We start from the raw sequence: 20,476 nt of genomic DNA, 5'->3' as shown, positions 1-20,476 counted from the left end.
TCTATAGGAACAGGCACCCCCAAACTCGGCCCTCCAGATGTTTTGGGACTACAATTCCTATCATCCCTGGCCACTGGTCCTGTTAGCTAGGGATCATGGGAGTTGTAGTCCCAAAACACCGTCCCTTATGTTTCTCTCCCCTTATGGTCTTGATTGAGGCTGCATTTTAAATTGCATTTTAACCTGTATTTTAAATTGGGGTTTTTTCCCCTCTCCCCCCCTTTCCCCCTATTTTACTGTGATTTTATTGGTGTTAGCCACCCTGAGCCCGACTCTGGCCGGGGGGGGGGGGAATAAAATTTATTATTATTATAAAACACCTGGAGAGCCGAGTTTTGGGGTGCCTGCTATAGAATCACAGAACTGCACAGTTGGAGGGGGCACCCAAGGGTCATCCAGCCCAACCTGCTGCAACGCAGCAACCCTCTCTCACAGTTGTGTGCATGGGGGAGTAAAAAAGGAGGGACTCCTCCCTGCCTGCCTCTCACCTCCCAGAGGTGGCCCATGATGGGCGCGTCGGCCCACGAGTGTTCAGCGTTGGCACCCAGCTTGCCGTTGCGATACACCACCAGCGTGAAGGACTTGTCAAACCACCTGCAGAGAGAAGGACGACCTGCGTCAGAACAGGGCAGAGGCTGGGGCAAGCCAGGCAGCCACAAGCAGGGCCGGATTGAGGCTGGATGAGGCCCTCAGCTCCTGAAGGTAATGGGGCCCTTTCGATGTCCAGCTGTCCTTTGTCCACAACAAATTGTCACTTTTTTGTGTTGAATGTATGCTCTATGGTCATTTATGGACCTCATAGGTATCTCGAGCCATTTGCACATAACAAAACATGTATTTTAACAAAGTGATTGTTGAACTGAAATACAGTTAAGAAGAAGTCTATTAATAGTGACATAATTCTTAAGCTCTAACTTAACATCATTTTTTATTCATAACAAACTTAATATTGCAAACACATTGGCATTTGGCAATAACAAAAGTTCCTTTAGAAACACAATTTACAAAGACTCGTAATCTAGTCTCTAGAAACTTGCTATAACATGAAATAATAATAGGTGTAAATATATGATGCAAATAATTAAAATATCCCTCCGGATCTGGCCCAATCGCCTTCTAAATCCGGCCCCCGGACGGTCTGGGAATCAGTGTGTTTTTAGATGAGTAGAATGTGTCCTTTTATTTAAAATGCATCTCTGGGTTATTTGTGGGGCATAAGAATTCGTTCTTTCCCCCCTCAAAATATAGCTCGGCCCCCCACAAGGTCTGAGGGACAGTGGACCGGCCCCCTGCTGAAAAAGGTTGCTGACCCCTGCACTATAAGAAGGCAGAGGTGCGATAGCCTTAGGAACATGGAGGAAGCCCAGGAAGATAGAGAAACGCGGCAGCCAGGTGTGGCGGCACCTGCCGCTCCCCTGAGCAGCTGGCAACAGGTGAGATCCCTCAGAGCAGAAAGGCAGGCAGGTGTGCACGCTGGGCTGCCAAAAGAGCTCTTTTCTTCCCTGCTCGCCGGGGGGGTGGCATTTATGGGCTCTGGGCAAACAACTGGGAGCAGAAGCGTCACGCCACGTGCCAACGGCTGCCCCAGGCGACTCGTGGAAGCGAGCCAAGCCACGCCTGCACATTGCTACCCCGAAGGAATTCAAAAGCGAGTAATCATGGATCAGGAGTGAGGACTAGGCATATGCACGATATTGTTTTAAACTGATATTTGGAGAAAATCATGATAATAGTTGTTGTTTTAAAAAGAGCTGGCAATTTATCGTGAATCAAGTGTGGCATTGGAAAATCTGGGGGCAGTCTATGCTTCGCCCTTGCTAAATCTGCCCAGACTCCTTCCTGCCTCCTGCAGGCAGAGAATCACCAGAACTGGCTGTGGCTGAAAAGACTAAGAAAACACAAGCAGTGTTTCCAGTTTCCCCTGCCTACGGCTGCAAATCTCAAGAGCTGGCTGGCAAAAGAAGTCAGAATCTCTCTGCAGCCAGTGGTCTGCTTAAGAGGTTGCTTAAGAATGCTGGTCCGTTATTAGGAGTGCCAGATTTATGTATGAGCTAAACAAGCTATAGCTTTGGGCCCCGCTCTTTGGGAGAGCCCAAAAAAATTTAAAGGGAAAAAAAACTGGATGTACATTTCCAAAATATAAGATAAAAAACCAATAAAATAAAAGCTACATACAGCAACAGTGTCTTGTGTTGTGTAGGCTCCTCTGATGTAAGTCATGGGCCCCGCCTGCTAGCCTGCTCCCTAAAACATCACTGATATTGACTATGAAACAATAAATATCCAGAATAACTGTTTCGTGTTGGACATCTTATTTGCTGAATACACAAAGCTTCACAGCTTGTCTGTCATCCTACACAGTCTGGGACCTCGCTTCTTTTAAAGATTTCCAGAGACTTTGAGCCTAAAGATTTCATTTTGGACTTGTTATGGTTTGAATGAATTCTATAAAGATTGTCTATTGCGTATGTACATGGTCATCGTGTTGCCTAGACATTGCTGAAGAATATGTAGAAAGCACAGTAAGGTGAATCGGAAGTCAAAAGTGTGTGTGGCGTTAGAAGTTTTGTTGTTAGTGTGTCTGCAGTTGTTACTGACATACTGTTATTTTTCTTTCGTTTGTGCTGTTTTATGTAAACTGCTTTGCTATACACAGTGGACACTCAGGTTGCGAACGTGATCCGTGCGGGAGGCACGTTCGCAACCTGCAGTGTTCGCAACCCACAGCGCTGCATTTCTGCACGCGCGGGTTGCAATTTGACGCTTCTGCGCATGCACAAAGTGCGATTTAGCGCTTCTGAACGTGCGCGACCGCTGAAATCCAGAAGTAACCTGTTCCGGTACTTCTGGGTTTCGGTGGGTCCGTAACCCAAAAAAACGCAACCTGAAATGTCTGTAACTCGAGGTGTTAAGTTGTGGTTGAACATATCAGACGACACAGCGATTCTTCAAACAGCTCTTGTTTATTCACAGGCCAGAACAGAACTGAACTGAAGGGTTTGGCCAGCCTGCTTATATAGAGCTCCAGTACAATGTAACTGTATCAATTTTCTGTAACTATCCAATCACTGAACGTCACTTTCGATCCCTTATTTGCATATGTGGACCTGAACTATCTACAGTATCCCCCTGCTGGCCCAGGGTGAGAACTTCAGTACATAACACGAGGTATGACTTTGTGTGTATGTAAAATTTAGAGAAAATATTAACAGTAATAAAAAGATATATCTTAATGTTGAAAACCAGATGCTGCTCAGCCCTAGTGAGGACCACAGGGGTGGAGCTCGGAAGGGAGTTCCAGCTGGGCAGGTGAGTAGACAGAGACCCCTTACCTGTCGTAGCATCTCCCGTGCAGGAGGCTCTTGGAGTAAAGGTCCAGGCTGTCCTCGTGGTCTGGGGAGAAGCCTTGCTCGTCCTCGTCCAGGGTCAGGAAGAAGGCGGCTCGCTCGATGCAGTCCAAGGAGGCCTTGTTCTTCCCTCGGCCAAAGTATTTCTTCCGGGCTTCGGCCCACGGACCCCTGGTATATAATAGTAATAATAGTAATAATTTATTTATACCCTGCCCATCTGGCTGGGCTTCCCCAGCCACTCTGGGCAGCTTCCAACAAAAGATTAAAAATACCGTATTTTTTGCTCTATAAGACTCACTTTTTCCCTCCTAAAAAGTAAGGGGAAATGTGTGTGCATCTTATGGAGCGAATGCAGGCTGCGCAGCTATCCCAGAAGCCAGAACAGCAAGAGGGATTGCTGCTTTCACTGCACAGTGATCCCTCTTGCTGTTCTGGCTTCTGGGATTCAGAATATTTTTTTTCTTGTTTTCCTCCTCCAAAAACTAGGTGTGTCTTGTGGTCTGGTGCGTCTTATTGAGCAAAAAATATGGTACATTAAAATTGGAAAATACATTAAAAGCCCTAAAAGGAAGAGGAGAGCAGCCAAGTCATCCCAAAGGAGGCTCCTCCGTCTGGGAGGAAAATAAAATTCTATTGGGGGAGGGGCGGGGCCTCACCTGCTGAACTGGGTGTGGGGACCTGACCTGGGAGAGCCCCCCTGCCCCTCTCCCCCGGCCGCAGCACTTACCGTTCCCCGGCGGTGAGAGCGGCCAGCCGCACCTCGTTGGGCTGGGGGGGCGAAGGGTCATCCAGGATGCGCTGGAACTGCATCTCCAGGTCGCGGGGGGAGAGCAGCTTCCCCGCCTGGTAGAGCCACAGCTTGTAGAAGCGGCCTTTGTGGAAGACGGCCAGGTGCCTGCTGTCCGACAGGTGCAGGAGGTAGTCTAGGGGCAAGAGAGAGCCAGGATGAAAGCAGTCCTTCCTTGTATATGATTTTTATTAAATTTTCTGTTTTGCAATTTATAATACAGTGGCCTTCTTCTTCTTCTTCTTTGGTGATCCCTCGTAGCCGAGTACCATGTTTTTCGCTCCATACGCTCCATATGACACACCTTTTTCCTCCTAAAAAGTAAGGGGAAATGTCTGTGCGTCTTATGGAGCGAATGTGCGGTCGATCGCTGGCTCCCTTTCCGGCCCCTTGCCCAGGCCTCCATTGTTGAATGTTCTGCAGACGGAGGCCATTTGTTTCCCCAGCGACATGGGACTGGCTGATTAGATCATCTGTCTGGAAACTGTAGAAACGGCCCCCTTTCCTTTCCTAAAAAAGCTGCAGAACTGTGAGCTGAACCCCATAAAAACAGGATTTTTTCCCTTTGCAAAGTAAGCTCAACAACTTTGAGCTCATCCTCAAAAAAGCGGAGGTTTTCCCCTTTGCAAAAGAAGCTGCACAACTTTGAGCTGATCCTCAAATAAAAGGGGTTTCTCCCCTTTCCTTTTCTAAAAACTAAGTACATCTTATGGTCAGGTGTGTTTTATGGAGTGAAAAATATGGTAAGATTGTCTTCCATAAACACGGCCTTAACAGTGAGTCCGTAAGTGACTGTGGAGGCCAATTCTGGATCCACACATCCTTCCACAGTGGGGACATTTGTTTCTGGACAGGAGCTGATCACAATAAGGGTTTGCCAAGTGTGCCTTCCTCTTAGCATGGTTCTCCCTTGCGTCCTGAGTTCGAGTGTCTTCAAAGCCCATGACACCTTTGGTAAAGGCTGTTCTCCAACTGGAGTGCTCACAAGCAAGTGTTTTCCAATTGTTGGTGTTTATACCACATTTTTTTAGATTTGCCTTGAGATAGTCTTTAAACCTCTTTTGTTGACCACCAGCATTACGCTTTCCATGTTTAAGTTTGGAATAAACTAGTTGCTTCGGAAGCCGATCATCAGGCATCCGCCCAACATGACCAGTCCAGTTGATGTTGAATAATCATTGCTTCCACACTGGTGATCTTTGCTTCTTCCAGTGCACTGGTATTAGTTTGCCTGTCTTCCCAAGTGATGTGTAAAAATTTTGGAGATTTCGTTGATGGAATCTTTCAAGGAGTTGGAGATGGCGTTTATAAGTGGTCCATGTTTCACAAGCATATAGTAAGGTTGGGCACCCACGACCCCGGGCACCCACAGTTGCGGGACCAAGCTGGCACTCCCGCAGATTGTCCCGAGGGCCGGGTAGAAAGGTCCACAAGGCTGCTTTTCTGTACCGCACCTGAGGAATTTCAGTGCATCACACCGGTGAGCAGGCAGATGGCCCCTGCCCCCACTCCGCCGTGCCACCTGCTTCGTGCCACCCTAAATGCCACCCACCTGCCTCTTCTCCAGGGATGCGGGTCGTGTTGAACATCCTCTCCATCTGGTAGGAGCACATGGGGACCAAGCCCAGCGCCATCACCTGGGGGCAGGGAGAAGGAGCGTTAGCTGCTTATCGGGTTAATCAGTTTTCGGTCCGGCTGCTGATGAGGTTGCTAATGGTAATAACATAAGCCAAAAGTTAGCATCACATCTTTAAAAAATATATTAAAAACTAGGGGCTAGGACCTGGGAGAGACCAGGGTTCATATCCCTCACTCGGCCATGAAACTCATTGGTTGGTCGTGGCCTCTCAGCGTCGCCTACCTCAAAGGGTTGTTGGGGTATAAAATGGGGAGAACGGTGAAATCCACCTTGAACAACTTTGAGGAAAGAAGGGGGGGCATAAATATATGAGGGGAACTTCCACCTTGAGAAATGTCATGGCATATTAAAAAAATGATTTTAACTTCTCTTGGGATCCTCAGGCAGGACCCTCCAGCGTGGCAAGAGTTGGCCTGTCTTCTGTCCAGAAAGCCTGTGAATCAGGGGCATGTCTTGCAGGCAGGAGGGAGTAGAGTGGAGTGGTTGGAGCAGGGGTCAGCAAACTTTTTCAGCAGGGGGCCGGTCCACTGTCCCTCAGACCTTGTGGGGGGCCGGACTATATTTCGGGGGGGAAATGAACGAATTCCAGAGATGCATTTTAAATAAAAGCACACATTCTACTCATGTAAAAACACGCTGATTCCCGGACCATCCGTGGGCCAGATTTAGAAGGCGATTGGGCCGAATCTGGCACCTGGGCCTTAGTTTGCCTACCCATGGGTTAGAGTATCAGATGGCACAACAGCCCCACTGTTCGCAGCCTTGACGGACTCTCAACGGAACAGTGGGTTAGATCTGATGCCACGCTGACATTCACCAACAAATACCTTTTGGGTTTCAAGGTTTTGAAAATGGAGGAGCGCATTGGATTCGCAAAAATAGGGGGACCTAAATTCCTGGATAGTGATGTATGGAAGTGAGAGCTGGACCACAAAGAAGGCTGATCGCCAAAGAATGGATGCTTTTGAATTATGGTGCTGGAGGAGACTCTTGAGAGTCCCATGGACTGCAGGAAGATCAAACCTCTCCATTCTTCAGGAAATCAGTCCTGAGTGCTCAGTGGAAGGACAGATCCTGAAGCTGAGGCTCCAAGACTTTGGCCCCCTCATGAGTAGAGAAGACTCCCTGGAAAAGACCCTGATGTTGGGAAAGATGGAGGACACAAGGAGAAGGGGACGACAAGACGAGATGGTTGGACAGTGTTCTCAAAGAGACCAGCATGCATTTGACCAAACTGCGGGAGGCAGTGGAAGACAGGAGTGCCTGACGTGCTCTGGTCCAGGGGGTCACAAAGAGCCGGACACGACTAAACAACTAAACAACAAAAATTCCCAGATCCTTCTTTCAGGAGCCCCCCATCCCAACCTCCAACCCCCTTCCCTTGCCCTGACTCACGGGTGGAAGGTCCTCGTGAGCTCCTTTCGGGAGAACCCCCATCCCAACCCTTCCCTGGCCCTGACTCACGGGTGGAAGGTCCTCATGATCCAGGCGTCGTCGGTACAGCATGATGGAGTGCACGGCATTGGCTGCCCGGGCCGCCTGGTTGTGGGTGGGTGTCACATACAGGAAATCCTGGCCAAGGAAAGAGGGTGGGGTTGGAAGTTCGAAAGCACGACAAAGTGCAAGTAGATAAATAGGTACTGCTCCGGCGGGAAGGTAAACGGCGTTTCCGTGCGCTGTTCTGGTTTGCCAGAAGCGGCTTAGTCATGCTGGCCACATGACCCGGAAGCTGTATGCCGGCTCCCTTGGCCAATAAAGCGAGATGAACGCCGCAACCCCAGAGTCAGCCACAACTGGACCTAACGGTGACCTTTACCTTTACCTTAGTGGGACATCTGCCCATAGTAGGGGCAAGGAGCGGGGGGTGCGGGGCTGGAGCCCCCCTGCGCTCTGCCCGCTCAGTGGCCAGATTCTGGCCGGTGGGACGGAGACCTGCCCCACCTCCAGGAAGACTCCTCCCCCCCACGACACATGCCCCCCCCACTCACCATGACGTAGTAGTTGCTGTTCACCATGATGGGGCTTCTTCCTCGGAGGTAGATGTACTCCTCCCACCAGTCGCTCACCTGCCGGAAGTACAACAACACCTGTCACAGCCCGGCCAGGTGGGCAGAGGAAGGGGGGCAGCAATACATAGGAACACGGGAAGAGCCTGCAGGATCAGGCCAGCATCCTCTTCTCAAAGGAGCCATCCAGGTGCCCCTTATGAGGAAACCCGCAAGCAGGATCTGACCACGATTCTCCCCTCCTGTGGTTTCCATCCAAAAGCATTATCCCGGAAGCTAGAGCAGAGCCTTTTGGTCCTCCATGAATTTGTCTATTCCTCTTTTAAAGGCATCCTCTTCTTCCTTCCCAAGGTCCCTTCTGCCCCCGGGACTTTTCAGTCTGGAGAAAAGGTGAGTGATTGGGGCATGATAGAAGTTTATAAAAAATTAGGCACGCCATTGAGGAAGTGGATGGGGAAATAAAGCGTCAAAATCGAGATGTGTAAAATAGGGAAACGACAAGGAGAGGCAGCACTGGGATGTGGAGATATGCTTCAGAGATCCAGACCGTGGGGAGCTCCGAAAAATTAATAATTATAATTTGGACTATAATTTGGTTATTTTTTATTTTAGTTTTTAATTTTAATTGGAGTATTATGATTGGATATATTAATTGGGTGTTTTTTATTGGAAAATCAATAAAAATGATTTATAAATAAAAAAAGAGAAAGTGGAGGGGGGAAAGCCCCCCCCCCCCATTTCTCATAAAACTAGTATTTGATGACATTCAGTGGAGCTGAGCATTGGAAGATTCAGGACGGATAGACTTCCGGGTTGGTGCCACTGTTTAATGGCGGATTCCCTCCGAGCTCCGGAGGGAATCGGCTCCGTAGCGTCTGGGTCTGGCCGCTGCGGCGAAGCGGGGACCCTTAAAATCACAGGCGCGGATGCCTGTGAACACAGAGACTCGGCGGGCACCATTTGCGCCCCCCCAATCCGCGACGGAGCCTTTTTAAAGGCTTCGGAACGGAGGCAGGGTAAGGCGTGGTGCTGAGAGTACTCCCTCGCCTACGGAGTGAAGCCGCAAGCCATTGACAGAGAGCGCCAACTTCTTCTAAGAGTGATTGGATCCTAAAACATCAACCCGTGAGTAATACGGAGATTGGAACTTTAAAAAAATTTCTTATTCTGGATTTGGAACGAGCGGGAAGGGGCTAAAAAGGAAGTCCACCCCCCCCCCTCTTTGTAAACAACTTAAAGCAAAGGACTGGGCAGCTAAGGTCGAGAGAATCTGTTTCTTGCTTTTTTTTAACAAAAGATCCTGACCTCACGGTCTGGACATTATAAGAAGATATTCTGGAGGATAAAAAGAATTTTGGGAGCTGAAACTACACCCCCCCCTAGACCCGGGAACGTCCGATGAGAAAGCCTGTTGCATGGAAGATTTTGACAGCTGTCAAGTGAGCTGCTAGTCAGCTAGTTGTCAGCTGGAAAAAGAGAACATTGTTTCTGCTGTTTTTGCTGGTTTATTCGGGATAACTTGTTGAAAATAAGGTTGATACAAAATAACTGGACTTTTGGTTTTTGAGCTGAAAGGAAGATTAAGGAATTAAATCCCCCTAGAGGGGTAACAAGGATACTACATTACAAAAATGGCTGGAGTGTCTAAATTCCAAGCAGAATTGGACAGAGCACTGGTTCTCTTGGGAAACTTACAAGATGAGTACGATGCTTTGTCTACAGAGGTATCGCTATTACACTGGACAGTAAACAACAGCTTGGAGTCTGATAAGGATTTGAAACAGGAAGCCTATTCAACTGAGCAAATAAATGAAACCGAAAGCGTAGACACGATGGAGCAATATGTTCTTTTTGAAGAAAACGAAGGAGGAGATGGAGGTTTGCAGGAGTCAAAGGAGAGCTACAATATGAGGCCTGACATGATGATAAAAAAGGACAATAAAAACTGGATGCGGAAAGCCTGGTTTGATTGGGAATTTGGAAAATGGAGAGATCCTCTTTTGAGGAGATCTGAAGACCTGAGGATTATAAATTTGTTGAAGGTGGAAGCTGGAGCTGTGGGGACATTTGGATTTGAAAGAAATTTGAAACAAGAGTTGGAATACCCCATAGGCTTTGCTTTTGCTTTTAAGTATGGAGGACTGGCTAGAAGTAACACCGATTCTGTTGGGCCGGAGCCCCTCCGAGACCTGGGGTTTAACATCAAGGTCTATCAAAGAGACCGGCAGAAAGGAACTGAGAGAGACATAAGGGCCTCGGACCTGAGATCTCCAGGCTAAATAAATAATATAAAGACTGATGGATATTGGTTGGGGACTGGAACCGGGAGAAGGGTGGGTGGAGGTTGGGAATCCAAAGGGTACATAAGGATAATTTGCATTGCTTTATTTGTTTTATATTTTGTTAGTGGTAAGGAAATTGGGTAAACCGTGGAAGGGAAATTTTGGTCGACCTTAGGAAAAAGGTTTAAGAATAAATTAATGAGGTATAAGTATTGATGAGTAATTTCAATAAGGTGAAACTGGTTTTTTTTTTCTTTTTTTAAATTAAGAGAAAATAAGGCTGTTAAAAATAAACGGAGGAAATGGAAAAAAGAAATAAAGTAAAATAACAGTATGCTAGAATAAATGTTTAAGTTAAGGTGAAGAAATAAGTTAAGGACTTGCTGAATTGACAATTTAAATTGGAATACAAGAAGGGGAGGTGTGAGGAGGTCTGAGAAACAAGGTTGAGGAAAATAAGTATCAGAAACTGTATGTGTTTTTTCTATTTTTCTGTTTAGTTTTGAATATGCTTTTTTGTGTTGTTTTTATTTTGTTTATTTTTTTTGTTTTTGTTTGTTGTGTGTTTTTTGAAAATACCAATAAATATTTAATAAAAAAAAAAAAAGAAAGAAATAAAAGCAGAGGCGAGGTTGCAAACCCCTCTAGGCTGCAAAATAAAAAAAAATAAAAAAAAAAGGAAGATTCAGGACGGATAAAAGAAAGTCCTTCTTCATGCAGTTAAACTATGGAACTCACTGCCACAGGAGGCAGTGATGGCCACCAACCCTGGCAGCTATGAAAGAGGATTAGACAAATGTTGGGGTGGTGTTGGGTGTATGTGCTGCGGAAGCTCAGTCAAGCAGTTAAGCTCACCACAGAGAACAGTGGTTTGGCAGAGCTGTCTTTACTAGACCAAAACCAATATGCACTGCTACACCCACTATTTACAGAGGTTACAAGTGATCTTCTCTCTCTGAGCCCAGAGAGGGCTCTTTAACTTCAAAGTCCTTGCCGTGACAAGGTCGGCAGCCAAGTCCTAAGTTCAGTTGCTCGCAAAGTCCTGCAACTGATAGACTTCTCTAGGTTCTGGCAATTTTCCAGCACCTTCCCCATATGATCTCTCTCTGAGCCCAGAGAGGGCGCTTTGCTTCAAAGTCCCTGCAGTGCTAAGCTCCAGATATGGATAAGCTAAGGTATGGAACTCACTCCCGTGGGAGGAAGCGATGGCTTTGAAAGAGGGTTGTATACATTCATGGAGGAGGAGAGGGCTTTCGGCAGCTCCTCGCCAGAATGCCAATGCTCTGCCCTCCACAGTGAGAGGCAGCCATGCCAGCCGGGTATGGGAAGGGGAGACGGCTCTTGCACTCCTGTTCTGCTTCTCGGCTACCTACAGGCATCCAGTGGCTTGACCCAGCAGGCTCTTTTGGGAGGTTTTCGTCCAAGGAGCCGTAGGAGGAGTGGGTGGGATGCCAGGTAAGAATTTGGGCTAGATGCCCAGGATGTAGAAGAGGAGACAGGAGCCACTCTGAGGTCTGGCAGAAGGGATACAATGCTCAAGCGCCCCACCCCCACTGATATGGGCCGGAGGGTGCGCCATGGCGGGGGGCAGGCAGACTCACGTAGTTGGTGGCCCACCAGGACTTGAGGATGAGGTATTTCTGGAGGCGGGGGGCAACGTTAAGCTGAAAGTCCAAGGCTAAGGCCTCCATGTCGTCATACTTGTCTGCGTCCAGCAGGGGGCGGACAGATTCCAGGTACTGCAGGAGAAGGAAAGCAAGGGAGCATTGGATGGAATCCTGCGCCCTTGGGACCACCTGCCGCCTTTCCCCAAGACAGAGGAGACACAGGATCCAAGCTTGGAAAGGGCCTTGGCATCTCCTCTGCCTGCAGAAGGTCCCCGGTTCCATTCCTAAGAGGATAGGTCATCTTGGGGTCATGGGTTCGAGTCTCACACCAAGCAAGCAGGGGGTTGGGCTAGATGACCCTCGGGGTCCCAACACAATGAATTTATGACCTCCAGCGTGGCATAACGGTTAGAGTGTCAAAATATGGTCCGGCAGAGACCAGGGTGCGAATACCCATTCAGCCACAAGGCTCCCTGGGTGTGACCACGAGGGCCAAGTCGCTGCCTCTCAGCCTAGCCTACCTCACAGGGTTGTTGTGAGGAGGGAATGGGGAGGAGGAGAACGATGCACGCCACCTCGAGGGAAAGGGGGCAGATAAATGGAACAAGTGTAACAAGCAACCAAATAAAAAACAGGGCTGAGAAAGGCTCCCTGCCTGGGACCCCGGAGGGATGCTGTCAGTCTGTGCAGACTGCACTAGGTTGCATGAACCAATGGTGTGGTTCGTTTTGTGAAAGGACATGCTCAGTGGAAGAATATCTGTCTTGCCAGAGTGGTGCATGCTTTGGTTATCTCTTGCTTGGACTACTGCAATGCGCTCTATGTGGGGCTACCTTGGAAGGTGACCCGGAAACTGCAACTAATCCAGAATGCGGCAGCTAGACTGGTGACTGTGGGCGGCTGCTGAGACGACATAACACCGGTCTTAAAAGACCTACATTGGCTCCTGGTACATTTCCAAGCACAATTCAAAGTGTTGGTGCTGACCTTTAAAGCCCTAAACGACCTCGGTCCAGTATACCTGAAGGAGCGTCTCCACCCCCATCGTTCAGCCCGGACACTGAGGTCCAGTTCCGAGGGCCTTCTGGCGGTTCCCTCCCTGCGAGAAGCCAAGTTACAGGGAACCAGGCAGAGGGCCTTCTCGGTAGTGGCGCCTGCCCTGTGGAATGCCCTCCATTCAGATGTGAAGGAAATAAGCAGCTATCCTATCTTTAAAAGACATCTGAAGGCGGCCCTGTTTAGGGAAGTTTTTAATATTTAAAGCTGTATTCTTTTTAACACTCAATTGGGAGCTGCCCAGAGTGGCTGGGGAAACTCAGCCAGATGGAAGGGGTATAAAAAATGAATTATTATTATTATTATTATTATTATTATTATTATTATTATTATTATTATTATTTGCCTTGCATGCAGAAGGTCCTGCATTCAGTACCCAGCACCTCCAGGTATGGTGGGCACCCAGCCTCAAACTCCACGAGAGCTGCTGCCAGTCAGTGCAGGCAATTCTGGACTGGATGTGCCGGTGGTCTGGTCTGCTCAGATCAGAGCCTGGCTGCAAAGCGAGGGTGCTGGTCTGAGCTGCCTTAGGGCTGAGGCAAGATCTCTCTCTCCCAAGCTGTCTTGACTTGGGGGAAAGGACCCCAGTCCCTCTTCCCTGGCTGCCATTCCCCGCCCAGTGCTTTGCCCGTTCCTCTTACCCTCTCGATGGTGTCCTTCACACAGGGCACGGGCAGCTTGGGCAGGGAGGTCTGGAAGCTGTAGAGCATGGGGTTGCACCCGGACATCACCTTCACCATGGCCTGCCAAGAGAGGGGGAGGCAGATTTGACCGGTCAGCCCTGCGGGCCACAGTGTTCCGCATTCCCACAGACTGCTCATTTTAGGGGCAGTCGGGTGGCGCTGTGGTCTCAACCGCTGAGCCTCTGGGGCTTGCCGATCGGAAGGTTGGCAGTTAGAATCCCTGTGACGGGGTGAGCTCCCGTTGCTCAGTCCCAACTCCTGCCAACTAGCAGTTCGAAAGCATGCCAGCACAAGTAGATAAATAGGTACCGCTCTGGTGGGAAGGTAAACAGCATTTCCGTGCGCTCTGGCTTCTGTCACGGTTGCTCCAGAAACGGTTTAGTCCTGCTGGCCACATGACCTGGAAAGCTGTCTGTGGACAAACGCCGGCTCCCTCGGCCTGAAAGCAAGATGAGCGCCACAACCCCAGAGTCGCCTTGGACTGGACTCAACCGTCCAGGGGACCTTTTTACCTATACCTTATATGTGTAATCTCACTGTATACAAGTTGTAAGGTAAATGTAAAGGGACCCCTGACCATTAGGTCCAGTCGTGGCCGACTCTGGGGTTGCGGCGCTCATCTCGCTTTATTGGCCGAGGGAGCCGGCGTACAGCTTCCGGGTCATGTGGCCAGCATGACTAAGCCGCTTCTGGCGAACCAGAGCAGTGCACGGAAACGCCGTTTACCTTCCCGCCAGAGCAGTACCTATTTATCTACTTGCACTTTGACGTGCTTTCGAACTGCTAGGATGGCAGGAGCAGGGACCGAGCAACGGGAGCTCACCCCGTTGCGGGGATTCAAACCGCCAACCTTCTGATCGGCAAGTCCTAGGCTCTGTGGTTTAATCCACAGCACCACCTGCGTCCCTATACAAGTTGTACAAGTGACAATAAAGTATTTCAATGTGCTGCCTTTCTACAAACTTACAAAGAAAATGAGGGTGCCGCGCCAAAAATCTGCATGCAAACAGTAAAAGTGCAGCTCGGACAAAAATACCAATTCTGCCGTTTAAACTGCATGAGGAACAAAAAGTGAGGGAGGAGCACGTGGAAAGGTGCAACGGAATAATTCTCCGACCCCACTTCCAGCCCCCCGCGATGGCCGCTCACCGCCCAGATCTTGGTGCTGCGGCTGGTCTTCCCGTGGGGCTCGAACATCCAGCCGTGGTAGGAGAGGAGAAGCTTGAGGGTCTGTCGGCAGAGCAGGATCCCCGAAATCCAGGCACCCGTGGAGAAAAGGACGACTCCCAGGAGGTGTTTGCTCCGGGGACTCAGGCAGTAATTGCAGCTGAGGGGGAAGAGAGGGTTAATAATGGGGGGGGGTGCCAGCCCCAGGGACGTGCTCCTCCTGGGTGACTCTGTGGCATCCCCTGCCTCCTGGGGGTCCTCCTCCTCTTCTAGGCACCCAAAACTAAAAAATTTGGGGGCCCCAAGAGAGTAGGGCCCCAAGCTATAGCTTGTTTAGCTTACGAGAGGGAGTTCTGTATACCTCAGTCCTGTATACCTGAAGGAGCATCTCCACCCCCATCACTCAGCCCAGACACTGAGGTCCAGCTCCGAGGGCCTTCTGGAGGTTCCCTCCCTGCGAGAAGTGAGGTGACGGGGAACCAGGCAGAGGGCCTTCTCAGTGGTGGCGCCTGCCCTCTGGAACGCCCTCCCAGCAGATGTCACGGCAATAAAGAACTATTTTAATTTTAAAAGACAACTGAAGGCGGCCCTGTTTAGGGAAGTTTTTTAATGTCTGACGCTGTATTGTTTTTAATATTCGGTTGGAAGCCACCCAGAGTGGCTGGGGAAACCCAGGAGCACAGGGTATAAATAATAAATTATTATTATTATTCTGTTGCACGGGCAAAAGTCCTTGCTCCAGAGGATCTGTTTCTTCAGACATCACCCGTCTCTCTTGTTTTGATATCCCAGGAGATGAGGGAGCGCAGGCCTGGGATGGAGAGGTTCGGGGAGACTTGGGAGGGGAGGAGATGCGGTGGGCACTCACCTGCGTGGCAGGTGCCTCTGGATCCTGAAGATCAGCCCCATGGACACGTCAACGTGGAATAAGCTGGAGCCCAGGGTTGTCGCAAAGATTGCCAGCCAGCCGGAAGGTGTTCCCGGGTAGACGCCGGTCAGGATGCTGTTCTGTGGGAAGCAGACGTGTCAGAAGGGAGTGACAAAAACAAACCCCTGTGTTGCAATACAGAGATATCTGCTCAAATACAGCAGCAACACATGGCTAATGAATGTAATAGATGTGTTACTATTGGTAGCAGAAGGTCGTCCAAAATTTACAATTTCCAAATAATATACCGTATTTTTCGCTCTATAGGACACACCCGACCATAAGACGCACCTAGTTTTAGAGGGGGAGAACAAGAAAAAAAAAAATCTCCCTCTCGGCGCAGCGCCCCTTCAGCTAAGCGGCAGGAGAAGTGGAGCCCCTTCCATTTCTCCTCCTGCTTCGCTGAAGGGGTGCTGTGCAGAGAGGGAAAGCTGCGCAGCGCCTCTCCAGCAAAGCCAAGCCAGGAGAGCAAGAGTGATCAGTGCGCACCGATCCCTCTTGCTCTCCTGGCTTCAGCGAAAGCAACGTGAAGCCTCCAGAGAGCAGCAGGAGCACTCCCGGAGCACTCTGGAAGCTTCGTGTTGCTTTTGCTGAAACCATGGAGCCTGCATTCGCTCCATAAGACGCACAGACATTTCCCCTTACTTTTTAGGAGGGGAAAGTGCGTCTTATAGAGCGGAAAATACGGTGCATGTCAGCCCATAACCAAAGAGTAGTCAACGTAATGAGTTACTAGCGAGGAACACCACGATGCAGGCAGGATGCCTTTCAATGTCCAAGAAGTATTGTATTGGGTGCTCCAATGTAATGAATACAACAGTAATCAGCAAACAAGCAGAACAGTACATGCGGATTAGATCAACTGTTTCAAAGATGGATCTTTGTCAGCTGATGGTGAAATTAAATACATTACATACAATGAATGGTAACACAAATAAAACTGGGCAACCTGCAGAAGGGAGGCCAGAGGTGAGGGAGCACAAGGAACCCAAGGGGTCAACCCTATCTGCATTATGGGGGGTTGGACTAGATGACCTTGGGTGTCCCCACCCCACCCCCCGGCATTCATTTAAGCAAGGATTTGGGAGCTTCTACAGCCCAGGAAGCACCTTCTCATAACAGATCAAGGTTTGCCAAAGCTCTACAACCAGCATCCCGAACTCAGAGCAAGCAAGGGCTGTTTTCGTTGCAGAGGAGGGTCCACCTCTGCACCTGACATATTGTTATAGATCTGGGTAAACCCTAGAAATCAATAAACGCCAAGGTTTTGATTAACTGGGATATGGATTAAAGTGCAGAACAGTGACAGAGAGGGAATTCAGGGAATTCCTAGGCTGGCTTATGCAATCCAGCCTGGCCAAGAGAGGGCCATTAAGGGGTGGGAGAGATGGGCCATTGAGGAGAGCAATCCTTTGGCCTGGGGGGTGATGGGGTGTAGGTCCGAGGGGGCAGGAAAAGGGAGGTTTGAAGCAGGGATTCCTGGGGAGAGGAAGGAGGAAGAGGGGGGGTCCATCTTTGATTGATTGATTGATTGATTGATTGATTGATTGACTATACTGCCCTATACCAGGGGCCAGCAAACATTTTCAGCAGGGGGCCAGTCCACTGTCCCTCAGACCTTGTGGGGGGCCGGACTATATTTTTTGGCCTCTGTGAAGGCCATGCACTGGAGGGGATTATCAGATACGGCACTGTGGAATAGATGAGGCTAGCACAGGTGAAATAAAACCCAAGGTACACGGAAAGGGACTCTGAAGCTCTAGAGGAAATTGTAGAGTTGGAAGGGACCCTAGAGGCATAGCTGTCAACTTACTTGAAAATAAGGGACCAGCAGCCTCGAAAATACGAGATCAGCAGCCAAAATAAGGGATTTTCAGAGCACAGGTAGGTTCAACTTCTGAGCTCCTCCGAGCCAAAGGCAGAAAGCCCAGCCAGCAGCCAAACGAAGCCTCAAGCGGTGGTTCCCACAGCGCAGCAACCCAGCAAAGGGGATGTAGCAAGGGAAACCACCGTCACCTCTCCGCTGGGAAGCGCTGAGCAAAGGCAAGTCCCCAGGCAACGTGGCCGGTTTGATCGGCACAAGGCATGCAAGCTCCACCCCCCAGTCGTTCTTAGACTCCTTATTGGGTGAGCAACGCAGCCAAGCAACCCAGTTGGAGCCTCCCTCCTCCCTGGCCAGCAGGGAGGGAGGGAGAGGAGCTGCTTCCTTTGAAACCCGGGAAATTTAAGGGACATCATCAGTAAGGGACAGCAGCGGGACATGACACTGGGATAAGGGACTGTCCCACCAAATAAGGGACGGTTGACAGCTATGCCTAGAGGTCCTCTAGTCAGTGGCGCAGCGTGGGTTGTCAGCACCCGGGGCAAGGCAAGTAATTTGCGTCCCCTAACCCATGGATTTTAGTAGGGGCAGAGAGCTGCGAGTGTGAGCGCGTGCCCCCAGATGTTGCGCCCAGAGCGGCTGGCCCCCCTGCACCCCCCACGCTACGCCACTGCCTCTAGTCCCTGCAATGCATTGGAAGGAAACAGAGCAGCAGGGGCAGCCCCGGGGTCAATTCTAGGATTCCGCATTGCTCCCCTCGAACTCAGATCCTGCTCACCTTGATACGGGCGAAACGCTTCTTCCAGGAGGAGAGGCCGGACAGGTAGATTTGCTTGAGAGCTTCTCGGCTCAGCTGGAAATCCACCCCTTCCGGGGTGACCGTGAACTGGAAGGCCACGGCCTGGTGGGCTTCCGCCATCTTGAAGGGTCCGCTGTCACCTGGACGTGGGGGGGGGGCGGGGTTGAGAACAGCACCCACAACCAGACAAATCCACCGTCCCCAGAAAACCTACAGAGTTCTTGTAAAAGACTGACCCTGAAATAGGAATAAAAGCATATATGCCCCACATCGCAGACCCTCCAAGTGTCCATGTTTTCCCAGAATTACAGAAGCTGTCCTGCTTTTCCTTAGGATGTCCCTATTTTCATTGGAGAAATGTTGGCGGGTACGGAGTTATGCGACCCTTCCCCCCCCCCCCCCCCGCAAGGGTCTGGGCAACTTTCCGGGATGCATGGCAGTGGTGGGCGGGGCCATGGGCCAAGGTGGGCGGAGCAAAAAATGCAAATTGCACCCAGCTAAAGTGGGCTTGCTCCTCAGCACGCACACACACACACACACACACACTCCCCCGAGGCTGGCAAGCAAGAGGGAGATCAGACTTCCAGGATAAGTGTCCCCTGCCAGGCAAAAATAATCAAGGAGGGGTATGATTTATTTATGGGCTACTTTTAAAATGAGGCAGCTTTTAAAATTGCATTTTAGCCTGTATTTTATATTGGGTTTTTTGTTTTTGTTCCCCCCCCCATTATGTTTCCATTGTAATTTTACTGGTGTTAGCCGTCCTGAGCCTGGCTTTGGCTGGGGAGGGCGGGGTATAAATAAAATTTATTATTATTATTATTATTATTATTATGAAGTGAAGGGTCGGTGAGAGGTGTTGCTTGAAGACAGGGGGCATGGCCCAGGGAGGAGTCGGGGGGGCAAATAGAGAAATCTGGCCCCCATGCCTGAGGTTCCCTGCTCCTATTCCTAGAAGTTAGGACGTCAGACTCCATAAGGTCACATTTCCTCCATAAGGTCACATTTCAAAACACTTCACTTCACAACACAAGAAATAAACGATGCAATCAAAAGCAGCAGCGCTTTTTTTCTATTAAAAAAAATATATGTTTAGGGGGTACTCTCATTTTCCTGCTCATATTGAAATAATGCCGCTCAATGAGACCAAACTTAGATTCACAAAATGTTTAGGGACGTACCCCTGCGTCTCCCCAGAAAAAAGCACTGAAAATCACAACAGCACAACGTAGCGACGTAACCACTAAAAACCATAGCTCCGTATATTAGTCTCAGATTATCTAATGTGCGTCCACCAAAGCCCATTGAAAGAGATACGCTTAACTGCCTGCCATTGCAAAGCCACGGTGCCACTACAAAAAAGGCCCTGCACAGGAGTCCGCCCCCTGGGCTTCCTATGGCAAGGTACACAGGGCCGGGCCCCCTGCTTTGCACCTCAGTGTGGGGGCAGAGGTCTCCTTGCCCCACTGGGCCCTTTAAAAATTGCCCTTCTTCCTATTTTATTTTGAGGAAGGGGATAACACCCATTTAAGAAACAGCGAGGAGTTTGGCGCGCTTGCATCTGCTAGGAAAGTACCACCCAAAGCAGCTCCCGGGAGAGAGGCTGAAGCGAGCCAGGGTCAGAGCGGAAGGTCTAGCTTCCTCCTTCATCGCATCTCCATGCTGGGGAAAGCCCGTCCTGTTGAATTCCTGCCCGTCATGGAGCTGTCAAAGGCACAGCCGCCCTGCCAGAAGGGGGGAAGAAAACGGCAAAGTTGGCGATGGAAATCACCCCCTCTTGGGCTGCACAGCACCAAAGGCAAGCCAAGGGGTTTCTGCAGAAGCAAGGTATTTTGGAGTGCCAGGGGTGCCAGTGCGAGATCCAAGAGGAAGGGGCTTCACACCTCCCCCTGCGAGATGCAGGTCGAAGGTAGCTGCTCACCGGTGGATGTCTTCTCAGGGCAGGGGGAAGCCGCTTTCTTCTGAGCCCCCAACTGCCATGGAATCCCCAGACAGAGCACCTTCCTCCCTGCTCCATTTAAAGAAACAGGTCTGCTGTGGGCATCATCTTCATAGCAAGAAATGCGGTGCCTCTAGCAGCCGAGGAGCAGGCAGAAAGTCACCAGGGGGAACTTTGTGATAAGAATTTTAAGGTCTTAGCTATGTAATAAATGTTCATAAATGTACCAAGCAAACACGTACATAAATATAGAAACCCCATGTCTGAAAAGCCCACAGAAAAAAAGTCCTGAACACATTGACCTCAATTATTTCTCTGCAAGGTCAAAGTGGGAAACCTTCCCATTGTCTTTTTCCTTCACAAATCCTGTCTTAAGGGCACATTTAAGATATGAATAGAGACTGTGACCTG

At 49.7% G+C, this 20,476-nt stretch overlaps 1 protein-coding gene and 1 long non-coding RNA gene across 10 annotated transcripts in view; one reads left to right on the top strand and one right to left on the bottom strand.

The window, feature by feature from the left end:
- LOC310743176 overlaps window positions 1-20,476 on the top strand; it is a 117,521-nt gene that overhangs the window by 38,322 nt on the left and 58,723 nt on the right. The window lies entirely within an intron of this gene.
- CPT1B (carnitine palmitoyltransferase 1B) overlaps window positions 1-20,476 on the bottom strand; it is a 36,282-nt gene that overhangs the window by 7,967 nt on the left and 7,839 nt on the right. For 2 of the 9 annotated variants that reach the window (XM_083572651.1, XM_083572650.1), the window contains exons 2-13: window positions 19,703-19,850; window positions 18,106-18,266; window positions 15,446-15,585; window positions 14,560-14,737; window positions 13,369-13,470; window positions 11,666-11,803; window positions 7,765-7,842; window positions 7,241-7,348; window positions 5,690-5,774; window positions 4,078-4,273; window positions 3,333-3,518; window positions 489-594 (exon numbers count right to left, since the gene is read on the bottom strand). In XM_083572651.1, the coding sequence (XP_083428777.1) occupies window positions 489-594; window positions 3,333-3,518; window positions 4,078-4,273; window positions 5,690-5,774; window positions 7,241-7,348; window positions 7,765-7,842; window positions 11,666-11,803; window positions 13,369-13,470; window positions 14,560-14,737; window positions 15,446-15,585; window positions 18,106-18,246 (1,458 nt within the window). In that variant the 5' untranslated portion in view covers window positions 18,247-18,266; window positions 19,703-19,850. Of the gene's footprint in view, window positions 1-488; window positions 595-3,332; window positions 3,519-4,077; window positions 4,274-5,689; window positions 5,775-7,240; window positions 7,349-7,764; window positions 7,843-11,665; window positions 11,804-13,368; window positions 13,471-14,559; window positions 14,738-15,445; window positions 15,586-18,105; window positions 18,267-19,649; window positions 19,851-20,047; window positions 20,233-20,476 lie in introns of those variants that run through there. The other 7 variants (XM_083572646.1, XM_083572653.1, XM_083572649.1 and 4 more) reach the window with 6 other exon arrangements.

This window comes from Podarcis filfolensis, assembly GCF_964270895.1.
Source record: "Podarcis filfolensis genome assembly, chromosome: 10".
NCBI classification, from domain to species: domain Eukaryota; kingdom Metazoa; phylum Chordata; class Lepidosauria; order Squamata; family Lacertidae; genus Podarcis; species Podarcis filfolensis.
The sequence above is the reverse complement of the archived record's forward strand: the minus strand, read 5'-3'. Positions and strand labels throughout refer to the sequence as shown.